Source organism: Podarcis melisellensis (assembly GCF_964234715.1).
Source record: "Podarcis melisellensis genome assembly, chromosome: 6".
In the NCBI taxonomy this organism is placed as follows: domain Eukaryota; kingdom Metazoa; phylum Chordata; class Lepidosauria; order Squamata; family Lacertidae; genus Podarcis; species Podarcis melisellensis.
In genome coordinates, this window is record NC_138538.1 from 80,009,035 (window position 1) to 80,025,691 (window position 16,657).

The window sequence follows — 16,657 nt, forward strand, 5'->3', positions numbered from 1 at the left end:
AGGAGAGACTTAGCAGCCGAAGAGGGAACCAGCAGGGGGAGAGAAGGAGCTCTGAGGGAAAGTGAGTCGGAGGGATGGCTCAGAGACACTTCCAGCGAAAACAGTGGGGAGGTTTCAGGACCTCCTATAGGGACACCCACCCCCCGCCGGAAACTGTCGCGCCGAGAGTCCAGAAGACGCGTTTCCGTTAAGGAGCTCTTATGTTGGAAGAGATTCCGTAAATGCCCACTGTCGGATTCTGTCAGCGATTGAGGGAGCCATTCTTTTAGGGGCTCCGTTATACACAGAGGTTTGCTAACCTGGCCAAACTCTGAGGGACTAAGCTTTTACGCACAAGCAGCTCATCATCCCATCACACCATCCTACATTATATCGATAAGTCTTCTCATTTTATTTCATATACTTAAGAGAAGAAAGGAAGAGGGGTTACTTACGATGATCGTTTTTTGTTAAGAGTGTAGATTTTATACAAAACAAGGAGCAAAGCCACAGAGGTCACAATAATGAGGAATGCCAAAAATATAATCAGGGCTTGAGAATTATCTGCAAAATTCAAAAGAACAAAGGGAGAGAGAAGCTATGTTGAAAAGGTTTAAGAAATGCTAGCAAAAGTTTGTTCCATTACTCGCTTTCTAAACCTTATGTCAAGTCCTGCTCTTGTGTTTTAACATGTAAATTAATCAGTAAATTGATAGGAGTGGTTGAAACTTTAGCTTACATCTGGTTGTTACTGGATTAGAGGCCAAGGCTTCCGAGGTATAATTCCCGTTGCTAAAACCAACCTAATAAACAGAAAGAACAGCGGGTACTATTTCGATTTGTCAAAAATGTATCACCAAAGACTAACAATATCCCAAATGGTTTCCCATCTAAAGTGAAGATGCAATAATCAAAAGAGCTACTTTTACACAAATGGCTATTGCCCATTGGGACTGGTAGGGCAGAAGACAGGGAGCCCAGCACTAGGTGGCGCCAAAGCCAGTGGCAGGAAGAGCCGACTAATTCTAGTTTTGTCTGCAGCTTCCACCCTGCTGTGTTCCACAAGGGAAAACACCATTACCCAGGGAGGTAATGAATTAAATGCATCTACCTATATCTCAATGTAAACATCAGAATTAAGCAGTTTACCTTAAACGTATATGTTGTCAGATAAGCCAGGTCTTTAACTTCAAAAGAACAATCTTTCTTCGTTTTATTCTCATCCTCCAGGTACAAGATATATTCTTCTTTGGGTCCATTTATTTGTTCTGGCTTTGAGCATTTGATCTTAACAGCATTGTTTGCTTCGTTTGATAAGTCCGCTTTGAGATTTCTCACACCTGTTGGTTCTGTTTGAAAGACAAATAGTTAAGGCATAATAATAATAATAATAATAATAATAATAATAATAATGCCATTCATTTACCGTGGTACCTCGGGTTAAGTACTTAATTCATTCTGGAGGTCCGTTCTTAACCTGAAACTGTTCTTAACCCGAAGCACCACTTTAGCTAATGGGGCCTCCTGCTGCGCCACCGGAGCACAATTTCTGTTCTCATCCTGAAGCAAAGCTCTTAACCTGAAGCACTATTTCTGGGTGAGCAGAGTCTGTAACCTGAAGCGTATGTAACCTGAAGCGTATGCAACCCGAGGTACCACTGTATATACTGCTTTAGATGTCCAAAGCAATGAACTATACACTAAAAGAACAAATTATACAGTGGGATTCAACAAAATGCCATCAGCAGGCAAAGCACCAAAGGCCTCCCAGAACTCTCTCCCTGGAGAAGCCAGACTGGCTCCCTCCTTGTCCTTCCACTGGCAGGTGAACTATTTATTGGTCCAATAGGCCTTTGGAGACAAACTGCTTTTAATGAATCAAAGATTTCAAGGATTGGCACCATAACAAAATATCTTCTCCTTCACTCCCCTAGAAATGTTGTAGGCTTTGAATCGCTAGCGAAGAAGTCATTGCACTCAGAGTTTTCCTGCCACAAGTGGCAGCCAGTGAAGTAGCGAGAGGGCAGGAAAGCGAACCTCTTGCCACAGATATGACTTATCCATTTGTTTCAAAGATCTATACGCTGCCCTTCAATACGCTGTGCTTCTAGAGTGGCTTGCACTCTAGTAAACAGTAAAACAGCAGACAAAGCACAATGTAAAACAGCCTACCCAGATATGTAGAATGCTTACATGTGTTTCGATCTGTTTTTCGCTTATTCCTGATTTTAATTATTATTTGAATGTTTTAAATAGCAGTTTCTAACTGTTTCTATTGTTTAGTTTTTTATAAACTGCTTTTGAGGGTTTTCTTCTTCTTTCAATCAAGCCATATATAAATTGTATGAAATAAATGTCTTAGAGTTAGAGGAAGCTTTCATTAGTAAGCAAAGGACTAGCCTGACCATTTTTCCAACCAGAATATTTGCACTCTTAGAGGCATTTCATTATCGTCTCATGATAACAAACAGCTCTAGTCCACCCAGGAAAAATAAAAGAAATGTCTTTTTCCTGTCAAGTCATACAGGCCTTTTTGTTTTTGCTTGCTCCTTTGTTTTTAATGAACTTATTTTCAACATTCCTCCAAAAGTCACCCCAAACACCCCTCTTTACATGGCACAACTATTCCTTCCAACATAGCTGATGACAGAACATTTAGACAAATTAGTATAAATGCTTTCCTATAGTCTGGGACAAAATATGACCTCAAGTACTTAGCGCAGCCTCCTTTGGTTCCATCACAACCACCAAACGTAACGGAGAACGAACGTGTAGGTAGATGTTATAGACCTCTGATCATCAATAACTTTGAGCCATTCTGATAAGTCAGATGATGCTTGGATATTACCCAAGGGGGTGGGGAAATAACAATTTACTTCACAGGAAATTATTCCAATCATTCCTATAAATCTTCATGCATTAAATGTTGAAAATGAATGATTTCCACATAGATAAATTTAGATGCAGCTGCCCACATGTAGTCTGCAATGCAGATTGTAGCAGATTGTATGTAGCAAGTTTTTAAATAGGGGGGACGGACTTTTAGTCATAGCGTTAGCACAATATTTGAGAACACAACTTACTTGCTGCTTTAGTGGGAATTGTCTTGCTACTTCGTTGCCCTTCCAGTACTGCATCATTCTGTGTTTTGGTGTATGCCCAAACATAGACACTATAATTTTTGTAGGGCTTTAAGTCATTCCATATAAAACTGGTATTCTTCGAAACATTATCTGTATTTTCTAATTTAAAAAAAACATTTTTAAAAGATTAGAAATTACATGGAATGGAACAAGATAAAACCATCAATGCAGTTAATAGCCAGCTTTCAACAATACATAACATTACAATTCAGGCATTTGCTTGAACACATGGAAAGTTAAACTGGAAGTGGGGTGAGGGATGTGCACAGAAGCCCCACCCCAACATTCCCAGGCTGCTTTTCTTTGCACAAATAAAAAGAATATTGAATAGGCCTTCTTTGGAATAGACCTCAAGGCACATGGAGGAACATATGAGAAGAGACCCTGCTTCAGAGCCAAGAAGGCAAAGATGGGTGCAAGCACTCCTTGATTTCCATTTCTCTCAAAAATGAGCTGATCTACCGTATTTTTCACTCTATAAGACGCACCAGACCACAAGACGCACCTAGTTTTTGGAGGAGGAAAACAAGAAAAATAATATTCTGAATCTCAGAAGCCAGAACAGCAAGAGCTGTTTCACTCTGTGCAGTGAAAGCAGCAATCCCTCTTGCTGTTCTGGCATCTGGGATAGCTGTGCAGCCTGCATTCGCTCCATAAGACGCACAACACATTTCCCCTTTTTAGAAGGGAAAAAGTGAGTCTTATAGAGCAAAAAATATGGTATTTACCTCCCAATCAGAAAATGGCTCTGATCACTGGTGAACCCCTATAAATCAATGGAGAAATTTTCCCGCAACCTGTGTGTTAGGGGAATACTTAGAAAAAAGGGGGTCAAAGCACTCCCCCAGCAAAGTCATAATTTAAAAAATGATCTAGAAATACTCACCTCAAAATAAATGTCATCCTCAGAACATTAAAAATGATTCCCAGGGTGCTGCTATCTTCGCTAAGGGCTTCAATGCAGGGAAGGAACTCACAAGCAAGCAGACCGTGCAAGATCTAACCCCACTGCTCTCCCCTCCATCCCACCTGTTTAATTAGGATTTAAGATTAACCCCCAACCTCCTTGATACAGGACTGGATGTAGGGCAGAGTGGTGGGGGTGACACCCAGAGAATCACAGTATGGGTCTGCCTGACCCAAGGGCCACAAAGCAGATCAGAAGATCTCCGCACACACACACCTAATATCTACAAGTGGACTTAATATGCTTTCTGACAAAATGATGCAAAATGTACATACCTTTTTCGCTGCAGTGGTCCCCGAGGCAGACCATGTACCCATCAATAGGGCCGTTTTCTTCAGATTGTGGCTTCTTCCACATGATTTCTATTGTAGAATTACTTGAATTCCATGAAATATCTTCAGGCTTCCCAGGCGCTGATGTAGGAATTCAGCAGGGGGGGGGGGAATTCTTTTAAAAATTATTCAGGAACCCAGTGATAGTTCATAGAATCACAGAATCATAGAGTTGGAAGGACCCTGCCAACCCCCTGCAATGCAGGATTCTCAACCAAAGCATCTATGACCCGTGGCCATCCAACCTGTGCTTAAAAACCTCCAGTGAAGGATTGTCCACTACCTTCCGAGAAAGTCAAAGTTTTACTGTTGAACAGTTCTTAATGGTGGAAGGTTCTTCCTGATTTTTAATAGTTCAACAGTTCAAAAACTATTAAGCAATTAAAGATATAAAAATGTTTAAAAAGCAGTAGGTAGGGCCAGGGATGGATGGATGGATGGATGGATGGAACGGGATGGACTTAAGATTGATCTGTCCATCCCTGCTATCAGTTCACCTGTCCTCTGAATGAATGTGTAGTGACAGGAGTAAGGAGAAAGAGAAAGAGCAGGAGACTCTGCTTGTGGCTCCCTTTGGACTACCATGCAGTTTTGTCACAGGAAGGCCAGAAAATAAACAGAGGGGAGAATAATAATAATAATAATAATAATAATAATAATAATAATAATAATAATAATTTATTATTTATACCCCGCCCATCTGGCTGGGCCCCCCCAGCCACTCTGGGCGGCTTCCATAGAAACCAGGAAACACTAAAATATCATACATTAAAAACTTCCCTGAACAGGGCTGCCTTAAGATGTTTTCTGAATGTCAAGTAGTTGTTTATCGTTTTGACATCTGCTGGGAGGGCGTTCCACAGGGCGGGCGCCACTACCGAAAAGGCCCTCTGCCTGGTTCCCTGTAGCTTTGCTTCTCGCAATGAGGGAACCGCCAGAAGGCCCTCGGCACTGGACCTCAGCGTCCGGGCAGAACGATGGGGGTGGAGACGCTCCTTCAGGTATACTGGGCCGAGAAGGTGGACCCAGCTGGAGAAGGGGCCCACAATGGACATCTTACCCAAGGGCCTCCAAACTTGGATCAGGCACTCCTGCCCAGATTATAATCTGTCACAGTAATACATTAAATCCTATTTGTAAAAGTTTAGTTTCTGGGATGAAGGCAAGTTCATAAGTGACTAAGCATCATGTTGTCATACTCACTTCCATAATCTGTTGTTAGCTGTTTGTTGCCAGTTGTCACATTTTCGCCATTAAACCATATTTCTGATGAACAACTGTAGTTCTTGTTGGGTGATAAACCTGTCACTGTACAACCATTCTGCTCTTGAGTGGTCCAAAAAGTCTTACCTATAAGAAATTGCAAAACATAATTGCTCCGTACGTCAGGCATCCAGAAGCATCTATGCCATGGATGGGGAATTTCCTTACCATTGGCCATGCTGCTTGAGGGAGCTGAGTCCAAGAAGATATGGAGGGTCATGTAGGTTAGTTTGATTGACAAAGAATCAAGAACATGCTACCCCACTGTCTTGCTGATAAGAACTGGAGCTATGGTGAGCCACTTTGACAAGATCCCTCTTCCTTCCCCTGACCTCACCTCCAAGTGAGCTGCTATTTGACTGTAGCTATATGTTTTAGGTCTCCCCTAGCCTACACTTCTTTAGCACCATCCATATCTAATGCTTCACACAAAATATTGCACCCTTGTTATCTACAGTAATTAAATCTGGAGTAGTTATCAACAACTTGTGGGTTTTTTAGGGACTTGCAGCCACTCGTGTAGAGTAAGATCCTTCTGGATTTCATATTACCTATTGCAGGAGGTATTTCTTCTTGCTATTACATTAAGGAGAGAGAGAGAGAGAGATAGAGATGATAGAGATAGAGATAGAGATAGAGATAGAGATGATAGAGAGATAGAGATAGAGATAGAGATAGAGATAGAGAGAGAGAGAGAGAGAGAGAGAGAGAGAGAGAGAGAGACTCATGCCTTTACCAGACTTGCTTGCCTTGCCACCTCTCTACACTTATTTCTAAATACGTCCAATACGTCCATACATAGGACACAAAAACAAAGATCCCCAATAAAGTGCATTTAATTCTCCAGCCAATAAAGACAGAAATGCAAAAACTTCCAAAATCTCCTACCACGAGGATGACAGCGACAGGAATATGTTAAATGGCAACGATGCTTATCATAGCCACGATTGTTCCAAGATAAAGTCACACTGGTGTTACTTTTTTTGGGTTCTTCCAGTTTCCACTTATCGGTTTCTTCCAAATAAAGAAAAAGGAGAAAAATATCACAATGACATTCTGTTCAGTATTTCTTTTTCAGTTTTAAAAGCATGCTGGATAATATATTGCTTAGTGGGTTGCATCATTTTACCCCAAATGAGTATCCAACATAGTTTTCAGTGTTCATTTTGAATTAGTGTATTTTTATGTGTTACATGACTATGGAAGGAGAAATAAAAACATTGCTTGCAATAAAGCCTGTTATTGTGAGAAACTGAAAACCAGTATATTAGTTGACACACAAAAAAACTGACTTCCCGCACTCTCTCTAGCCCTCTGACATAGCCCCAGGTTACGTTCTCCCAATAGCTTAGCACTGGGGGGAGGACAGCCCCTCAGAGTGGCTGAAAAACAAGAAGGCAGATTTTGCTTAAATAAATGAGAAGTATCTGATCTTACCAGGGGGGACATGAACTGATAATGTGAAATCATCACATCCATTAAAAGATGCTACTATATTGTATTTGTCACATTCTTGAAGTCCAGCAAGTGTGTTTCGGTCCTTGTCCCAAGTACAGTGGGCATTTCCACAGCTAACATGTTGCAGCTCTGGCCCCTTCGTAACTTTAAGTTCTGCAGTGGCACCCTGTGAATTGTACTCATAACGAGCCACTGAAATGTTTATACGACCTAAGAGATGAGAGATATGTTTAAATGCTTGTTGCACTGAAACATGTTAAAAACAATCAAACCACAGATAATGTTTAATGTGCATTAACAGTTTAAAGAGAGGCACAGTATGTGCACTACAGGTGAGACAAACTGTTCTTCTGCTGAATAGTTAGATTTGCAGCTGCCTGTTTTCCTTCAGTTCATACTGGAAATATTTCAGTTCATTAACCAGATCTGCCCAACCTGTGTGACTCACCAAGCCAAGCGCAGCTCATCAGCAATATATATAATGGCCCATCAGAACACCTTGGCATCAGGCTGGAGTGGTGGTGGAATGTGATTGGGCAGAGCTGTCCCCCTGCACAGCCTAGGTGGCCTCCTGCCAGCCATGCTAGCATCACTCTATTGGTTTGGCACTTCTCCACACACACATCTACAGACAGGCAAAAGTGCCCCTGGCAGGGTCCCCAACAGCAGCAGCCAGCAGAAGGCCCTGGAATCCATTGACCCAATTGGTGCAGCAGCTCCAGGCTGGCACAATGATCCTGTCCCCTTCCTAGGCATGGAAGGACTTGTCAATATTGGTTGTCTCCATTTCTAGTTTTTGTAATCTTAAGTTCAGTTCTCTGCATTTCTTCAGCAGTTTGTGGTTTTAAAAGAAAAACCCTTGAACAATTTAGTGCAAGTTTATCCTAATACATATTTTTTAATGGAGTTTTGACTAATCTACACATATTACACCCACACCCAGTATCTGTGTTGTTGTAAGCAGCAGTCAGTTGGAGTGCTATACTGCAAAATTCGGATAGGTACGATTTTTGAAGGACAGCTGTGTTTCAGTTCTCAGGTTGCTTTGGAAAGAGCGGATGTGAGTGATTCAGCCTTAAATGCAAACTCAATTGGCAATATGTAATGAGTATAATAATCATATTCATTAGAAATTTATGGTATTAATGGAGGAATGAGTGTAGGCCTGTTTTTAGGCTGAAGAACACCACTCTAAAATGGAGTCTCGCTAAGACTTGTGGAACTGATAAGGTTGGCAGGCGAAGTGAGGAAGAGGCGATGAGCTCATGAAACTTGACGTACAAACAGGTTGATAATGAAGGACGGGTGTTGAGCAAGATTGACTAACAAGGGTGTGATGAACTCTGGAACGTGATGAAAAACTTTGATGATGAACAGATGGCAGTGAATCACCAGAGCTGTAATGTCTGATATCTTCTCCTTTGGCGATCACTCGTAGCCAAGTAAGATTGTCTTCCATAAACACGGTTTTAGCAATGAGTCTGTAAGTGACTATGGAGGCCAATTCTGGACCCACACGCTCTTTCACAATGCGGACATTGGTTCCCGGGCGGGAGTTCATCACGATGTGGATTTGCCAAGCGTGCCTTCCTCTTAGCACGTTTCTCCCTTGCTTTCTGAGTTTGAGTGTCCTCAAAGTCCATGATACCTTTGGTAAAGGCTGTTCTCCAACTGGAGCGCTTGCAGGCCAATGTTTCCCAGTGCTGGTGTTTATAACTACATTTTTTAAAGATTTGCCTTGAGACAGTCTTTAAACCTCTTTTGTTGACCACCAGCATTACGCTTTCCATTTTTAAGTTAGGAATAGAGTAGTTGCTTTGGAAGACGATAGTCAGGCATCTGCACAACATAACCTGTCCAGTGAAGTTGGTGTTGAAGAATCATTGCTTCAACACTGGTGATCTTTGCTTCATCCAGTACACTGATATTAGTTCACCCGTCTTCCCAAGTGATGTGTAAGATTTTTCAGAGACACCGCTGATGGAATCTTTCGAGAGGTTGAAGATAGTGTTTGTAAGTGGCCCATGTTTGTAAGTGGTCCATGTAATGTCTGATATAAAGAAGGGATTTTACAGGTTCCCAGTGCTACAATGCCTGCCACCCGTCCTCTTGCCAATAGCCTGATCAGCTACTGCTGTAAAGTTGGTGAGTATGATTGAGAATGTGTGTGTGTGTGTGACTTATAACTGAAATGTAACTGATATGAAGATTATGGAACACAGTGATATAAGATCAGAAATGCACTCAATCCACCATGCGGGGAGCCACTTTAACTAAAATGTATAATTGGAAGTTGATTGGCATTTTGATAATTGTATAATTTGGGAATTAATTATTATTATAATTTGGCTACTATTGGGGGTATATTGGAATACTGATAACAACTTTACAAGAGATTGTGTGTGTGTGTGTGTGTGTGTGTGTGTGTGTGTGTATTAGGGACTGCAATTTTAATGTATACAATAAATACGTTTTGTTGAGTTGCAACTCTCTGGGTCTACTTGTGTTCCCTTCTCCTAAAGAACCAGCTAAAAACGAACCTCTGATTTGTAACATTTCTCCCCCAATCTCTGCCCTTTCCTGTCTTGCCATCCCAGCCACTAAACAAAGCAAGGCTGTTGATTCAGCAGCTACCTGTTTGGTGGGAGATGCCCTACAGCTCTGCCAAGTTTGGCTTGTGCCAGGGAAAGATTTAGGAGAGCCTGACTGATTCAGTCGCACTGGGCGCAGAGCCTCAGGGGCACCGTACGTAACTATGCTGCAAAATGGAAGGTGAAAGGTGGGGGGGGACAAATTTTGGCATTGCACAGGGCGTGGTTGAAATTTGAAGCCCTCAGATCTGCCACTGCTTGTGCTTCATAGCCCTTTGATCTTTTGACTGCTGTTTGTGTAAGAGGGGCTGCAAAATACAGGAGAACCTCGAGTTCCTGGGAGGCCACAGTTGTTGATCTTCATGAAGTTCAGGGAATTAAAAGGAATGATCGATTTTTAGCTACATATTTAGCTTATATAGGATATGGATATTCAAATATATTTATTTTATGCATGAGTCATATATGTGAATGGTCCCATTATTTGCTAGTGACTCCCAAATCTTGCAATTTACAGGCACATTTTTAATGCCTGGTTTTCTGTATTTCATTATTGTTCTTGAGAATTATCTGTGTCCTTGAGAATAACAAAAGGGACGTCTAACAAGTTGGGTCCCATCTTCAAGAAAACATTAAAACTTACTGCAGTCCACGGGAGTAGCTGTAAGAAAGAAGATAAAATCTTAGAAGGCTCTTCATTATAAATGTATCAAAGAGAAAATAATTATTCACATACAGTGTGTGTATATGTGTGTGTGTTTATATACTGCTTAGTGCCAATATAAGCTTCTAAGTGTCTTACCAAAGATAAAAACCAATTATGTTAAGACATTAAAATATAAGCTTCCATCATTAAAATATCTATATAACACCGTACCTTTTATACTATGGTTTTGATCTTTTTCATGGTATTTAAGCATAAACACAGTTAACTATACTTTGCATTGAGTAATTGAAATACTGCATAATTACTGGGGACCAATGAAATAGCATTCAAATGGAGGTAAATACAGTATACAGTACTTGAGGTGTGGCCTACAGACCTTGCTGCTCTGATATGATATGCACCCCAGGCCCAGCGAATACATGCAGGCACCAGCAAACCTCAACCACAGCTAATACAGCATCCAGAAGACAGTATTCCTCCACTTGTGGCTCTGCTGCAATTGGTCTCTTGGCAGCTGAACGGCCTCCAAGGCCTTGTTACACTGGGCTGCTACTGGTTGCAGCGGTCCTAGTCAGTTGCAGGATTCTCAGTAAAGGTGGCACCACAACTGAGCTATGGTAACTTGAGCCCTACAAATGCTTCGGGTTTGCTGGGAGTTTCTGTCGCCTGTATGTTCTTATCTTGGGGTAGACATCATGTCAGTGCAGTGGCATCTTCAGAGCAAACTCTTACAGCCACAAAACTACAACTTTTTTTATTGGTTTCCCCCCAAAAAACATTTCCTGTGCAAACGTTATTGAAATGAAATTAGACCGTATGCAAGAGCACCTGAATTGTGTTGCCGATGCTTAAGTCTCAAAATGTGGTTATTTGGACTTTATATTGCACCTGCACCTTACAGAGATTCTGTTTGGCTAAGTCCCATCTCTGAGTTCCCCTACCATCTGAACCTTTTTGGGGGTGGTACCCTCTCCAGAAGACCTAATCTTGGGCCCACACTGTTGACTTCTTTGTGCTACATTAAAGTCTAGTAAATTAAAACATCATATCAATGGACAAATAGTTTATATCACTAATAGTGTGATCTAATGCACGATTTCCCTAGTGGGACCTCTCAGCAAACATGTCTGCATCCTTGCTGTATCTTGTCATACTAGTTCAAAACAACGTGACAAATTGGGTCCTCCCTTAAAGTGTTGTGGTGAGACCTGGCAACCAAACCCCGTGTTGTGGGTGGATATGATTGGATAGCCACAACACCCAATTGGTAGGTCCCTTGATGCAGGGTTTAATCAGGCCAATGGGATGCAGCCTAAACGGATCAAGGGACCTATATATACCTATGCACGTGACCCAGAGCTTCCTCTTTCGGTGTGTGCATTGGAACACCCGCCCACCTCTCCCTAATTTTTTAGGGCTGTGCGCTTGACCTTGCTATGCCGGAATTCCTATGCAGGAATTTTCCCACTTGGCTGATTGGCTGGTGCCATTTGGGTTTCTCCTGCCATGTAGCAAATTGTCACAACTTGTAAGGTTGCGGATAGGCTCTGGTTCATGTGATAGGGATGGGAGAACGCTCTCGCCATCCCTATGTGAAGGGTATTCCGTAAAGGAATCCAGGGACTCAATGGTTTGGTCAACCCTGTGAGGGGGTTGTGCCTGTGCCAGAGTCCAGGGGGACATCTGGGTGGTGGACATAGCCTGTTCCTGGCCTATCCGGGTGTTTACCTTGGCTGGCCTATGCTGGTGTCCTGAGTCAGCACTACCTGCAAGGGTGCAGGGAGCTAGTCGAAGCAGAGCCTATGCAACCACTCACTTGCTGTAATCAATAAAGTTGTGGCTTAAATTCTGCCAAAAACCAAACCAAAATTTGAGTCTTGTCTGAATTTATTTAAGGGGGAGGTTTAAAGGTCTGAACACGCAACTTAGGTCACTGCAAAATGGCTAAAAATGTTTTGCAAAACTAGCAATTTCACAATGAAACCGCCTACTTATAATCTTAGCCTTAAAAGTTGATTTTATTTCCGAGTTTCCTATTTCCTATTTTCTACTAAACTGTCCTCAGATGACAGGTTCTGAAATAGTGTAAATTATTTCCCCTAATAAGCTATTTAAATGCTTGCAACCGTCGATACAGTGTGAGGTTAATTCAACGGCTTGTCAGATAGCCAAACATTTATTTGATTGCCTCCCTATTCTCTGATCTTGGGGCAGGCCTGATGCATGTGGGGTTTGTCTACATTTATTGTTGGGGGAAAAAAGGAATTCCATTATTGTTTTGTGATGTTTGTTTGACTTATGGCTTGAACTTTCTTGTGACGTTATGAGGTTCGCTGCTTTCATTCCATTGGCAGTTATTCTTCTTTACATTTTCCTCCATTTTCTTTGACTTGGGGATGGATGAATCAGTCTATTTGCCACTTTCAAAAGTGTATACACATAAGACTGTTCTGTCCTGCTTCCATAAGAAAATGTGCCTTTAAATACCTATATCAGGTGTGAGCAACCCTTTGTCACTGCATATTCTGGTGACCTACAATTCTTATCATCCCAGGGTTTTTGCCATGCTTGCTGGGGTGAACTGGGAGCTGTAGTTCAGCAGTGTAGCCCAGTATCACTTTCTGGGGGATCCAAGACTTTAAAACATTTAATGATAGTCCTACTCCACCTTTCTTTCACGATGGAATTCAAGGTGGGAAATCTAGGAGTCTTAAATGGTCTTACATCAGAGCAGTGACCAAATCCAGGGTTTTGTGAGCAGAGTTCTGTTCACGCAATGGGACCTCTGCTTCCTCTCCTCTCCCCCAACCTTCAAAATCTGCTCCAGGGGGTCCTCCAAAGTTGTTTGAGGGTGTGTGGGAAACTGCAGGGAAGAGGAAAGGAAGAGGACGTTCCATTGTTCACAGAGAAGTCTGTTCTGTGAGTGGAGCTGCTGCATTGTAAACCCAGGGCTACAATTTAGTTATATTTTAGCAGCGCTTCCAAGTTGGTTTACCATTTATAATTGTTGCCATCTATTTTCTGCTTTTATTTTTATTTATTCTTTGCTCCTGCTTTGCTTTCATTTATTTTCTGTTAAGTCACCTTGCTATACACTTTTTAGGATTACCAAAACTTTCCTTAATAAGTAGCAGGAACCTTTTAGATCAACTCTTTTTTTAAATTATAATTTATTATAATTTTGATGTTATTGTGAAATCTTGAATATTCATATTATCCTCAGTGCCAATCACTGGTACAATACATTTCAGTATGACTGGTGACCAAGTGCTATGGTCTTCTGCTGTTAATGAAATTTTATGACCAATACACAGTAACAGAGATTGAAAAGTGCTGCCTGTTGAGAAAGCCACCTAAATTAAATGGATAATTTGCTTCAAGTTGCAAGTTCTTATGTTTGTTGCAGTGCATTCTAGAATTGGGGTAAGATATGCCAATTTAGATAAAGCAGTATCCCACTTCTCATATGACAGATGCCAGTCTTGGCTCTTAAACCAGATTCTTGGATTGGAATTCATAAATAATTTCTGCACGAATCCAATTCATTTCAATTGTGTTTGCACAGGAAAAAATTCATTCTCAAAGGAATTTGGATGCCATTCAAAGCCATGCATGCATGTGGTGCTAGCAATGCTCTAAAATGTGTGCAGGTTTGTCACCTATTGGACCACGGGTGGTCTCTGAGAGAGCTGAAGGGATGTTTGCTGGAGTGCCAGAGGACGCTGAAATGTTGGTATGCGTGGTGGAATTATCCCCATCATCTGCCAGGAAATAAACAGAACGTTAGCGTTACATTCAGCAATTATTGATGCCATATCCCCATGAATGGAAACAACCTTGAAGCACAACTGCAAGCTGAGAAAATGTGTTCCTTCTCCTGTAAAAAGGAAAACTAGCCTTCTTAATGGGAATATAAAGTACAGTCCTACACACAGAGACCCGCAGATAAGCACCATTGAAGAGAGTGTGTCTTACTTCTGAGGGTGTTTGCATAAGATGCTGCTGCAACAGTTCTTCCTTGTTCATACCAACTCAGAAGTAAGATCCATTTAGTTCAGTAGGACTTAATCCCAGATAAGTATCTACAAGACTGCAGTCTTAATTTCTTACTCAAAATGAAGAACAGAAGTGATAATTCAGATGTCTACAAAATTTCACTTTGATATATAGGTTCCTTCCTATAACATTTCACTTTGATATAAAGGTTCCTTCCTTCCTTCCTTCCTTCCTTCCTTCCTTCCTTCCTTCCTTCCTTCCTTCCTTCCTTCCTTCCTTCCTTCCTCATTTTTACAAGTCTGCCACAGTGGGTGGGCATGTATTTGGATTATGGCTCCTTTTTGTGGAGAGATCTTTGGTTAGTTTAAAAACTATAGGTATTCTTTTGGGTGCGGATTGTGTCTGGATAAATATAACAATACGTGGAATCCATTTATCAAGAGTAATTTACATTTATTGGAAGAATTGCATTACCTATATACTCAATTGTATCACGATTTCAATTTTTCTTTTGTTTGTTTTCTTCTTCTTTATTTTCTTTCACATTATTGCCTCACTATACATATAAAAATAAAACTATATGTGTTCTTATCAACTCAATTAAAATCAATAATGAAAAATGTTTTCTATTCTAAATGATTGAAAAATACTGGAAGACAAATTAACTCTGCCCCGGTTATATATAAATTTGTAACATCAGTAAAGGTAAAGGTAAAGGTACCGCTGCCCGTGCGGGCCAGTCTTGACAGACTCTGGGGTTGTGCGCCCATCTCACTTAAGAGGCCAGGGGCCAGCGCTGTCCGGAGACACTTCCGGGTCACGTGGCCAGCGTGACATCGCTGCTCTGGCGAGCCAGAGCCCCACACGGAAACACCGTTTACCTTCCTGCTGGAAAGCGGTCCCTATTTATCTACTTGCACCCGGAGGTGCTTTCGAACTGCTAGGTTGGCAGGCGCTGGGACCGAGCAGCGGGAGCGCACCCCGCCGCAGGGATTCGAACCGCCGACCTTTCGATCGGCAAGTCCTAGGCACTGAGGCTTTAACCCACAGCGCCACCTGCAAATGTGGTATTAATTAGAAATGGCTGAAATGGCCAGCATCTCTTGGGTTACCGTGTGTGTGTGTGTGTGTATGTGTGTGGGCAATGTGACTCTTACATTTTGGCCTCAGTACAGCAAATATTTATTACCCAACTACACAGTATTAAATGCTGACTTAAACAACACTGGGCCTTATAAACAACAGCAACTTCATAATATATTTGTTCACAGCTGTGAAACCTTTCTTTGGTTCAAAGCAGCCTAGACTCTCGAGTCATAAAGCTCCAGAGAAATTCAACATAATTCTACATAAGCACCACTGGCATTTATTTAGTTAACTATTTCATTTAAAGGAGTTCGTACCATTATAGACATATAAAACAGGATGTGTAAAACAGGTTTGCAAAGGAGATGCTCCCTGTTTGTTATGTCCTTGCTTACTAAAAACTGGAATTAAGGTTAACCTTTCAAAAGTTTAATATTTAAAATGCACTATCTGCACATGGAATCACGTCCAGGAAGAATTTTACGCTGGCAAAAGTAATTCCTGAATTTGCTATTCATGTAAGGTTCCCAATGTTCTTTCTGATCCTGATTCTGAGCCTTTGAAACCACCGTAATATGGTAAAATAGGTGGGGCTTTTCCATTGATGTGGAAGCCCTCCGCTGCCACCAGAAAAACATACATACAAGTAACTTGTCCCCCAATGGTCCTTTTCACTGGACCCTAGTACATTGATTTGTTTGGTAAGTACATGCCTGGTTTAATGTATCAAAGGGCAGGAATAACTGCTGAGAATTCTTCTATAAGACGAATTGGGTGTGTTCACGTGTCACGGCAAGCCATAAACCATGTGAAGAAACATAGCTGTCATTTCACTCTTTTCTCCAAGCTCAGATCACTCTAACCAACTGAGCTAAGCGTTGACTTAGCATGACGTGTGAACCAGCACTTATAGCGTGTTTCCAAGCAAATCATGACACTGTTTAGGAGATCATGTGGAGTCAATGTTCATGGTTAGATCTCCAAAATGCACTAAGTTGGCCATTGACTAGACACACAGGAATGCATCCTCCAATGACTACCCAGGTTTATAATGCAATTAAAAGCTAAAAGACATCCGGATTTCAAAAGAACCTCAACAATCACCTCATTTACATCCCTGCCAATACAGGGAATTCAATGTTAAAGTATCCCTCGTCCAGCCTCAGCTTAGAAAC

At 41.5% G+C, this 16,657-nt stretch overlaps 1 protein-coding gene across 1 annotated transcript in view; it reads right to left on the reverse strand.

Annotated features, from left to right (window-relative positions):
* The window catches only part of PTPRC (protein tyrosine phosphatase receptor type C), a gene marked incomplete at its 5' end in the record, with an annotated part of 85,936 nt that overhangs the window by 21,688 nt on the left and 47,591 nt on the right, over positions 1-16,657 (reverse strand). The window contains 10 exons of the mRNA XM_081914975.1: positions 435-543; positions 719-782; positions 1,129-1,328; positions 3,063-3,221; positions 4,365-4,502; positions 5,625-5,771; positions 6,573-6,698; positions 7,122-7,352; positions 10,377-10,394; positions 14,060-14,161. Of these exons, the coding sequence (XP_081771101.1) occupies positions 435-543; positions 719-782; positions 1,129-1,328; positions 3,063-3,221; positions 4,365-4,502; positions 5,625-5,771; positions 6,573-6,698; positions 7,122-7,352; positions 10,377-10,394; positions 14,060-14,161 (1,294 nt within the window). The remainder of the gene's footprint in view (positions 1-434; positions 544-718; positions 783-1,128; positions 1,329-3,062; positions 3,222-4,364; positions 4,503-5,624; positions 5,772-6,572; positions 6,699-7,121; positions 7,353-10,376; positions 10,395-14,059; positions 14,162-16,657) is intronic.